This window comes from Rhincodon typus, chromosome 38, assembly GCF_021869965.1.
Source record: "Rhincodon typus isolate 14 chromosome 38, sRhiTyp1.1, whole genome shotgun sequence".
Taxonomy (NCBI): domain Eukaryota; kingdom Metazoa; phylum Chordata; class Chondrichthyes; order Orectolobiformes; family Rhincodontidae; genus Rhincodon; species Rhincodon typus.
In genome coordinates this window covers 17099989-17111305 of record NC_063369.1, presented here as the reverse complement: position 1 = coordinate 17111305, position 11317 = coordinate 17099989, and the positions used below count along the sequence as shown (strand labels likewise).

The window sequence follows — 11317 nt, the reverse complement described above, 5'->3', positions numbered from 1 at the left end:
GAGACCATCTGTTCAACGTCTACCTTATCAATTGCCTTTAGCATTTTATATACCTCAATCCGATCCTCCTCTCATTCCTCTGAACTCCAGTGAGTACAAGCCCAAGCTATTCAACCGCTCCTCATACAACAGCCCTTTCATCCCTGAAATCAACCTGACAAACCACAACTGAGCCAAAAAGCTGTTGATTCAAGACTCACCCCAAATATTTGAAAAACAAAACTCTAACCCCAGAGCAGTACTACAGATGTGTATCACTTGGATGTTAATTTGAGGTCGGTCTTGTACTGTCGGGTGACTGTAAAAGACTCAGACCGCTATTTGAAGAATAGACAGTATCCTGGCTAACAATCATTTTTCACACAGCAGTACTAAAACAGATGAGCTAGCCATTCATCACAACTTGATGTGTACAATTTGATCACGTTAAAGGAAGCTCCAAAAAGTACTGCATGCCTCTGAAAAGTGGATGAGACAACCATAGAATCATAGAATAGAATCCCTACAGTGTGGAAACAGGCCCTTCGGCCCAACAAGTCCACACCAACCCTCAGAGCATTCCACCCAGACCCATCCCCCTATAACCCACCTAATCTACACCTCCCTGAACACTACGGGCGATTTAGCATGGCCAATCCACCTAACCTGCACATCTTTGGACTGTGGGAGGAAACCGGAGCACCCGAAGGAAACCCACGCAGACACGGGGAGAATGTGCAAACTCCACACAGACAGTCGCCCGAGGCTGGAATCAAACCCGGGTCCCTGGCGCTGTGAGGCAGCAATGCTAACCACTGTGCCACCGTGCCGCCCCGGTTGTGAAACACGCTGTAGAAATGCGTCTCGTTCTCGAAATCTGGGTCTTACCCAGGCCGCTGTGCCCCCCACCTACCTTGTCGTGATAAGGCCCCAGCACTATCCAGCCGCAGAAGCAGTAACCCATGTAAATGACAGCCACACAGCAGCAGAACCGGATGACATTGGGGAAAGCAGCTCGGAGAGTCACGATGAGGATCTGCGGAGGAAGCAGCGGCAGGTCAGTAACCTGAGGATAGTGTACTCCATACAACAACAGACTGTGACAATAAACACCTACTTAAGGAAGAATCCACTCTCTTGTGTGGCAATTATCTCATGGATGGACAATGCTCAAGAAAAAGGAAGTCCGGGTTGAGTTAAAAGACTGAAAGACTGAGATTTTGAAGGAGGGTGACAGGGAGAAAGACTAGACATTAGAGACACTGTACAATTTGGTTACATTGGCCTAGGAGCAGATGCAGGAATTGATACTGGTGTTAAAAGGGAGAACAGATTTTATTGGCATTGGAGAAGATTTAGCCTGTGAGATAATTATTAAAGCATCTCAGAATCACTAGTGTGGAAACAGGCCATTTGGCCCATCAAGTCCACAACACTGCTCTGAAGTGCATCCCATCCAGACCCATCCCCCTATCCTATCCCTGCAACACCACATTTCCCATGGTCAATCCACCTAACCTGCACATCTATGGACTGTGGGAGGACAACGGAGCACTCCGAGGAAATCCACACAGACACAGGAAGAATGTGCAAACTCCACACAGACAGTCGCCCAAGTGGTGTTAACCACTGAGTCAGCGCGCGCGAGTGAGAGACTGTGCAATTTTTTCTTCTTGCAGTGACAGCCCAGAGAAAATTAGAGCTGGACTGCTCTGGGTGACATCAAGGAGGACAAATAGGCGTAAAAATCTAGAACTCATTCCAACCCCCCACCTCAAAAGCATGATGCTGCTTGGCCTGCTGTGTTCATCCAGCTCTACACCTTGTTACCTAACATTAAAACCAAGATTGTTTCTGCTCAGGATATGGGCCTACACAGGGTAGATGAGGTTCAGATACAGAGTGGTCACAACCTGATTGAGCAACAGAAGAGAAACCTTCAGGGCCACATTTTAATCTATGGTTTTGGTGACAGCTGAAACTTCACCACACTCTGCGGTGAGGCACAATACTTACATTGTACTTCTGAAAGAAACTCAGATAGCGAATAACTCCAACCCAAACCAACAGGGTCGAGGTTCCCAGTAAAATACTGCACAAGTCATAGGATGCAAAATTCTGTAAAAGAAATCCAGGAAATTGAAATGGATGAGATTTGTTAAGATATGGAACAGCAATTGCCTATAAAATCAAAGGCTTATACTATCGTCAAATTTTATTAAGTTTTGACTATTATTAAACTGAGGCCTTTGCCTGCCTTCTCAGCTCATAATAAATCGCATGGCATTATTTCCAAAAAGAGCAGGGGGGCTCGCTCCAGTATCCTAGCCAACATTTGTCCTTCAATCAAACGAAGTGAATTAGTTGGTGAGATTGTACAGGACGTTGGTAAGGCCTCTTCTGGAATACTGTATCCAGTTCTGGTCACCCAGCTATAGGGAGGAATATTATTAAGCTGAAGAAGGTTCAGAAAAGATTTACCAGGATGCTGCTGAGTATGGAAAATTTTGAGTTGTATAGAAAGACTGGATTAGGCTGGAACATTTTCCAATGGCGTGTAGGAGGTTGAGGGGTGACCTTATAGTGGTTTATAAAATCATGAGGGATATAGATAGGGTTAATGGTAGGTGTCTTTTCCCTAGGGTGGGGGATTTCAAGGCTCGGGCATATTAAGGTGAGAGGAGACAGATTTAAATAAAAGACATGTGGGGCAATTTTTCCCCCCCCCGACAGAGCGTGGTTTGCATATGGAATGAACTTCCAGAGGAAGTAGAGGGCGTGGGCACCGTTAGAATGTTTAAAAGACATTCGGATAAGTAAGCGAGTAGAAAAGGTTTGGAGGGGCACGGGCCGAGAGGCAGATGGGACTAGTTTAGTTTGGGATTATGTTTGGATTTGACTGGTTGGACCAAAGTGTCTGTTTCTGTGTTGCATGACTCTATCTAGCATAGTGAGATCTTGCAATGTGCAACCTAAAAAGCTATTCATTTCACTTGCTGCTCGAGGACAGCTGCTAATGTATTAACTGACCACTGGATTTCCTACATTACAACAATGGGAATGCTCCAAAAGTAGTTCATTGGCAGTAAAGCACGCTGGGCCACCCTAAGGTTGTGAAAGCTGGCATTTAAATGGAGGTTTATTAACAGACAATGTAGCCATACAGCACCTCCAGTGTGCTGGGCTCAGCATTTAGTAGTCACACCTCAGCATCTGAGCATTTCTCAGGATACAAATGAATAAACTTGTACTTATCACATCTCTTGGGCTTGTGCAAAGTGTATTACAGCCAATGAATCACCCATTATTGTTCCAGACTCTTGCACAGCAATCCATCAGCACCAGCAGGGCAGAGATGAATAAGCAGTCTTTGGCAAGCAGGACACCAGAAGACTTTAAATAGCACCATAGGAATTTGCGTTTTACAGCTAGCTGAACCACTGATGCAGTCCTCGGCTTAATACCTCATCGATAGGAGAACACTTTTGGTTATTTATTGAAGTGATGGCCCTGGGTTGGATCTCTACTCAAGGGAAATAAACTTGCAGGAGTGCAGAGATGGAGTCGAAAATGGGTCTGACTGGATTGTTTTAAAGAGCCAGAATGGACTCGATGGACCGAATGGTCTCATCTGTGCCAGGGCTTCAACCTACCGTCTTTCAACACAGGCCAGAGAACTGCCAACTGATCCAGACTGGCACAGTACAATTCAGAGGACATGCAGCATGGGGAGAGAGGCCAGTCAAGTCGCTACTCCTCAAATCTTCCTGTTACAATGGGTGGAAAGGAACGCATTGGCAAACTATGAGGTGCATCCTTGGTCAACACTGCCCCCTGAACTAGCACGAAAACAGCAACCTAAATAACTATTCATTTCACTCGCTGCTCGAGGACAGCTGTTAAACTTCGTCACAAACCAATGACTGCACCCCAGAAGCAATAAACCTTGAGAGGCACCACCACACTTGGATGTTTCAATATATTAAAGGTATTTTATAAATCTTTATTGCACTGTACTTTGCAGTGGCAGTACAGTACCAAGAGGTTCCACCGAGTGGCAGTATTGATCACAACACCACCGAGTTCTGGTCTCAATTTACCCAAGTAGGTCAGAGTCGGAGAGATTTGGAACCAGAATACTCCAGTTATAAAATCAGCAGCTGGTGGACAGAAAACCTTCAACAATTATACGACAAGAAAAGACTATCCTAGGCCACTTCCAATACCTGAGGGTCACTGCAGCACACTCACTCCTGCAGCCATTTAACAATCCTCCGCCCATACATACTCCTCATTTTCACAGTCTGATCAGCTGGACGTTCAGCACGATGAGTGTAAATACACAGCTATTTTTATTTCAGTACTAAGGGTATAATTCCGTCAAGCGATGAGTGAGAGCTGTACTGTGGCTTGTAGATTGGCTTTGGTGGAATTCTAACTGTGTGCGTGACGGGTCAGCACTGGGCTAGGTCAGGGACCAGACAAACGGCACGGCCTCCTTTACCTTGGACTCAATTCCGATCTTCATGATTGTCCCCAAGAAGGTGAAAATGTCACTGACGATCAGCAGAACATACCAGCCATTGAGAAACTCCATGCGAGTAGCGAACGACACCTCCTTCCCGTGTTTCAGCAGGAAGAATTTCCCAAATTCCTGCAGAGAAGACCGACAGAGAGGGAATGATGTCTCATTCTGGGACCAATAGTTTTAAATTTCTCATCCTGCCAGACTCTGGCTTCATCACCAACAGCAGAACGAGTGCGGAGCGTGGATAACATTTGTACACAGCCTGGTGTGGGGGTGAGGGTAGAAATGCCCCATGCAGAGTTACATCCTGTTTCAGGTGAAATATCCCCTCTCCATATCATACCTCTCCAGCTTCTATCAGGTCATCCTCAGAAAGCGGAGAGATTTTTAAAAAACGCTTCAATCTTTTCTGATTATCTCCATTTGAGGAGTAGCCTTGCGTATCTTGTTTGCACCTTTTGCCAGTTCCTCTATACTGTTCCTGGATTTGGGAGATCAAACTATGCACTTAGATCAATCAGTACAGTGGGATGTCAACTTTTAAATTCATGAATCATCTCTTCAAATTTGGAACAAAATAACTAATTATTTGACCTCATTTCTAATCATCCTACTCAGGTAAAGACTGGTCTGTATCGATTCAAGTTCAAAAGTCTGTCAGCAAGTGCTTCCCCTAACGTTCACAAAACAGAGGAAAAAAACACTTCTGACAGAACAGAACTGCAATTTCTAGTTTTAGTGAAACAGAATGGGAAGAGACTGGAGTGGGGCATAACCAGAGTTCAGTCAAATAGTCCAATCATGTGTTCACTGAATTGGAGTAAAAGTAAGTCATTCTCAACCCCGAGGGACTGCCTAAGACCGTTGTGCTATACATTCTACTTAACTACACAATTCATGAAGTTTTAACCAGCTTTTGCCTCTTTAAAAACTTGCCAGAATGCAGCTTTTTTTTTAAAATCCATTCGAAATGCTGCTGTGGGGAAAAATGGTGAATGTGACGGCATTGGAACAGGACGTGTTAATCTGCCGATATCTTCATTTGCAAGCAGATCCCTGGCATTCTAAGCATCTTATTGCAGATAAATATCCTTTCAGAAGCTCCTGCACAGGAGTTTACACAGGCTGTGTAGGTGAGCATGGCAAGAGAGGAGGAAGAGGGGGCTGAATTTCATAGGTGACAATGATGCGGTAGTAATGTTGCATGACTAGGGAACCAGGTGAAAGTATTAGGAATACTGCTTCAAATCTCACCACAGCAGCTGATGGAGTTTAAATTCAATAAATAAATCAGGAATTTAAAGCTAGTCTAGGGAATGGTGACCATGAAACTACTTCACCAGTTGTTGTAAAAACCCATCTGGTTAACCAGTTTCCTTTAGGGGAGAAAGCCTGCCAGCCTTATCCAAACTAGGCTAAACATGACTCCAGACCCACAACCATGTGGTTGACTCAACTACCCTCTGAAATGGCTCAGCCAACTCCGTTCAAGGGAAATAAGAGAATGGTCAACAAAGATCAGCCTTGCCAACGACACCCACATTCCATGAAACAATACTCCTTCGTTAATAAAGACATGTTTCCCATACCTTCTCAACCATCTTCTCAAGCTACAGCCGTTACCTTCAGCGATCTATGGATATGCACATCAATGTCTTGTTAGTCCTATTCTCGTTAGTCCTCAAGTGCATTAACTTGCACTTTTCTGTATTGAATTCCATTTGCCACTGCTCTGCCCATCTGACCAGTTGCTTTCCTCCTAACGTTTACAGCACGGAGGGTGGTGCATGTATGGAACGAGCTGCCAGAGGAAGTGGTGGGGGCTGGTACAATTACAACATTTAAAAGGAATCTGGATGGGTCTATGAATAGGAAGGGTTTGGAGGGACACAGGCCAAAAGCTAGCAAATGGGACTAGATTAATTTTGGATATCTGGTCAGCATAGACGAGATGGACTGAAGGGTCTGTTTCTGTGCTGTACATCTCTATGACTCTATCCTCTGAGCTATTTACCACTCGAACAATTTGTGTCATCCACAAACAACTTCATCATAGCGCTTACAGTTAAGTCCAAATCATTAACGTACACCACAAACAGCAACAGCCCCAGTCCTAAGCTCTGTGGAAAATAAACTTCCAATCACAAGAACATCCTTGTATGCGTACAGATTACCTCTATACCCCTAATGGGCCCCATACATTCTCCTGGTCTTCATATATAGATATTTTTTAAACTCTTGGGGTTTTCCTTTATTGTACCCCTCAGGTTTTCTCATACACTCACTTTGCTTTCCTAACTTTCTTTTCAAGCTCCCCCCACCCCCGGAATGTTCTATCCTTCTCTGGGAATGCAGCTATATTGAGCCCTTGCTTGTGTTGCCATAACTTCCGAGGCTACGGGTCAAAAGCTAGAACATGGAATTAGTGTTGGCAGATCTTTGCTGACCTAGCGAGTGGTAGAAATATGAAATGTGCTGCCCGAGAGAGTGGTGGAGGCAGGTACTCATAACAATTAAGAAACATCTGGACGAGCAGTTAAAATGACAAGGCATAGTGGGCTATGAACCAAGTGCAGGTAAATAGGATTTGTGTAGTTTGACTTCTGTTGGTCGGCACAGACATAGAAACAGGCCCCTCAGCCCACCATGTTGTATGACTCTGGCTCTAAAGGCTGAGCAAACAGCAAGGCACGAGCATCACGAATAGGGCCACCCTGTATACGTGAGCTGGTGGTGCTCGAGTTTATTAGGCCAGAAGCTGGGTGAGATGGTTCTGCCTCTCAGGGCACTGTCTTTGCATGACAGAAACAGAACACAACTGTACAGTACAGCACAGCAACAGGCTCGTCGGCCCACAATGTTGTGCCAAACGTGATGCCAAATTAAACTAATCCCTTCTGTCCAACGTTGGTCCATATCCCTCCATACTTTGCTTATTCATGTGCCTATCTAAATGACCCTTAAACACCCCTATTGTATCTGTCTCCACCACTACCCCTGGCAGCATGTTCCAGACTCCTACCACTAAAAAAAAACCTTGCCCCTCATCTCCTTTGAGCTTTACCCCTCTTACATTAAACGTGTGCCCCCTAGTATTAGACATTTCAATCCTGGGAAAATAATTCTGACTGTCAACCCTATCTATGCATTTCAACTTTCATAAACTTCTCTGGAGGTATCTCCTCACCTTCTGCCACTCCAGAGGGAACAATCCTAGACTTTCCAGCCTCTCCTTATGGCTCATACTCCCTAATCCAGGCAGCATCTTGGTAAACCTCTTCTGCACCCTCTCCAAAGCCTCCAGATCCTTCCTGTAATGTGGTGACGAGAATTGAACGCAATACTTTAAATGCGGCCTGAACAAAGTTTACAAAGCTGCAATGTGACATCCTGACACTTGTACTCAATTCCCCAAACAATGATGGCAAACATACCATACTCCTCCTTTACCCTCTGCTTGTGCAGCCACTTCCAGGGAGCTATGGACTTGAACCCCAAGATTTACATCAATGTTGTTCAGGGTCCTGCCATTAACTGTACACTTTCCCCCAACATTTGACCTCCCCAAATGCAACACCTCACACCTGCCCAGATTAAATCTGCCATTTCTCCGCCCATATCTGCAACTGATCTATATCACGTTGTATCCTTTGACAACCTTCTACACTATCCACAACTCCAGTGATCTTTGTGTCGCCTGCAAACTTATTAACCCGCTCAGCTACATTCCCAAACATAAATGTACTCACATGTTGCAGCATGATTCCTCTGATGATCGATCTTGTGCACAGGACAAATGAAAGCATGCACAATAAGATGATAAAAATGTCAAAGACCAATCGGCCAGCATCACTATTAGCTGCATTTTCAGGGCAGGTGGAGAGAAGAAAAAAAAAAGTCTTTAAATAAACATGAACAGGGAAGGGTGAATAAAACCACTGCATGAACCCTGCGTAATCAGGACACAGCACAGCCTTTCAGAATGTCACAGGCTATTACAGTTCCTGGATGTTGCATCGTTCAAGTTATCACTTTGAATTCAATCAGGTGAATTATTCATATTCACACTGAACCAGTGACAAAATAAAACACCCTGTTACAAGCATCCATCCATCCAAAGTCGGGAGGCCACTAGTCAGCCCACTGACCCTGTACTAGTTCTTTTGTAGCGAGAACAGTACAAATGTGCATTGTCTATAAAGCATTTTGCAAAGCGGGAAGGTGACATAAAAATGCAAGTCTGTCCTAGTCTCCAGCTCAATTTTAGCTGGGATGTAGCAGCAGGGTTACAATCAATTCAGGGATTAGTCTGATATTATTATTGGGGTACGAAGAGAGAGCGACAGGCTGGCAGAGACAGAGGGGAGTAGTTGTTCCTGGTCATTGCGAATGGCCGTATGGATAAGCTGTGCCGTTGGAACTGTTTTCCTGTCGGGTTCATCTGTAGGTACAGGCATTAGAATCACATACCAACTGTAAGGGTTGCATGTCACCTCTGTGGGCACCTGGCATTGTAGCTAACTGCTCTCTAGCATGGTGACAGTAGCCATGGTTCCACCATGGCACATGCCAAAGAGTGTGGCAATTCATCCTGAGAAACTAACATTAGCACAGATACAATAATTTAATTAAGTCAGAACACCCAAGGCTAGAGGAGACAGTACAGTTTTTTGGTCTATGCTGTCTGTACTACAGTAACTAACATTTGAATAGCGTCTGCAGTGTAACGAAATGTCCCATGGCACTTGACAGCAGACAGTCCTGTGATCAAGAGCTTGGTCAAATCTTGGTCACATCTGAAGATGTGCCTTATAGGTGCAATGTAGCTAGGTCATTCCCAAACTAATCCTTTCCCATTGATGTGTCAATCTCACTGTCCTGTGGGCTGCACTTAATCCCAAATCAATCCCAATGTTCCATTATCTCCCTGACTGTATCAGACAGGCCTCCAGGACTCTCCATTAGATATCCTTACCATATCCAAAAACACTGGGATCAACACATTCGTTAATAACCACATCATTATCCAGGGTGATCTTTATCCGGCCGCTGTGCGCTTTATTATCAAATAGGATCTGAAAGGGAATGGGAACTAATTAGTTGCTGTCTGATTTTGCGCTCTCAACAGCACCATCCCCAGTGTCATAAGATACAAGAGTAGAATTAGGCCACTCGGCCCATTGAGTCTGCTCTGCCATTCGATCATGGCTGAAACGTTTCTCAACCCCATTCTCCTGCCTTCTTGCCATAACCTTTACCAACCAACCTATCTCGGTCTAAAATACTCAATGACTTGGCCTCCACAGCCTTCTGCAGCAATGAGTTCTGCAGACTAGCCACCCGCTGGCTGAAGGAATTCCTCATCGAAGGGTCTGTTTCCATGATGTATAACTCCATCTCAGTACTATAGGATTGTCTTTTCACACAGAGCCTGTACAAAAGGATGTGATCGGATCCTCAACTCTCTGTAGAAACACCTTCTCCAAATCCAATCTATCCAGGCCCCTCAGTACTTTGTAAGTTTCAAACAGACCCCCCCGCTTCATCCTTCTAAACTTCATTAAGCACAGACTCAGAGTCCTCATATGACAAGCAACACCTTCACCTCAATGCGTCATTTAGCTACTGGGGTTACAGAACCTGTCTTGCCCCAGGTTGCCCTTCCACATTACTGAGGAACCCAAACAGAGAATACAATCAGCTATTCAACTGCAAGGGCCATCATAGCCACTCCTGAACTCGTCCTTTCGCTCTCACTTTTCATGATAGCCAGAAGCATGACGGGACATCGCTGGACAAGAGTAAGCGGAAGGAAAGTTAGTTGGTTCTATGCTCCTCCACAAATTTGGGACTGCAGGCACCCACTGCAGCCCCAAGTGATATTAGCAAACTCCGATCAGAGTGGGAATCAAACCTGCAGTCTTCAGTCTGAGCCGGCAGCATAGTTAGCCACTGAATAAATGAAGGGGAAACAAATGATCAACTGCTGTTTAAAGATGGTGAGGTGGCAGAAGACTAGAGGTTGGCTAACACGGTGCCACTATTTAAGAAAGGTGGTAAGGAAAAGCCAGGGAACTATAGACCATTGAGCCTGACATCAGTGGTGGGCATGACTCGGGACATACAGGCCATTTGGTCCAACTAGACCATGCTAGTGTTTGCACACCACGTTAGTCACTTCAGAGTCTTCACCGAACTCGTAGTATAGCTCTTCAAAAGCATGTAGTCCCCTTAAATAAATCTGTATTATTCAACTCGACCACTACCTGTGGTAGCATGGTCTACCTTCTCTCCTCTAGCCATGTAAAAAATTTTCTTCCAAATTCCCCATCTGACTTCTTTGTAACCAACACAGCCTCTAGTTTTGCCCTTCCCACAACTGGAAGGATTCTGTCTCCACTCCAACAAAACCTTTTGGAATTTTAAAGAGGAGAGACAGCTTCATCTGTTCCTGATCATTCTAACATTGAGATTGAGGAGGTCACCATGATACATTAACCCAGAAACAGAAATACTGTAGCCTGACAAACTCCCTCAACCAGGATGAAATGTCTTACTCCTGGACAGTGGCAGAGCCGACCATTAAGTTAAAAAAAATTTCAAAAGTTCAAAGGATTTTTTTTGTTCCCAAAATTCATTTGTGAATGCGAGTGATGCTGATTGGGCCAGCAATTCCTGACTGCCCTCATGAAGGCAGTGGTGAGCTGTCTTCTCAAGCCACTGCAGTCCTAGGAGAGGAAGTAGACCCAAGTTCAGTTTTACGCTCATCCTACCACGCTCATCCTACCACGCTCATCCTACCACGCTCAT

General features: G+C 44.9%; 1 protein-coding gene across 2 annotated transcripts in view; it reads right to left on the bottom strand.

Moving 5' to 3' along the window:
- The window catches only part of mcoln1a (mucolipin TRP cation channel 1a), a 50543-nt gene that overhangs the window by 7975 nt on the left and 31251 nt on the right, over nt 1-11317 (bottom strand). Inside the window, exons 7-11 of one of the 2 annotated variants that reach the window (XM_048617861.1) lie at nt 9483-9582; nt 8257-8366; nt 4484-4633; nt 1996-2097; nt 893-1015 (exon numbers count right to left, since the gene is read on the bottom strand). In XM_048617861.1, coding sequence (XP_048473818.1) covers nt 893-1015; nt 1996-2097; nt 4484-4633; nt 8257-8366; nt 9483-9582 — 585 coding nt within the window. The remainder of the gene's footprint in view (nt 1-892; nt 1016-1995; nt 2098-4483; nt 4634-8256; nt 8367-9482; nt 9583-11317) is intronic. The other variant, XM_048617862.1, reaches the window with a different exon arrangement.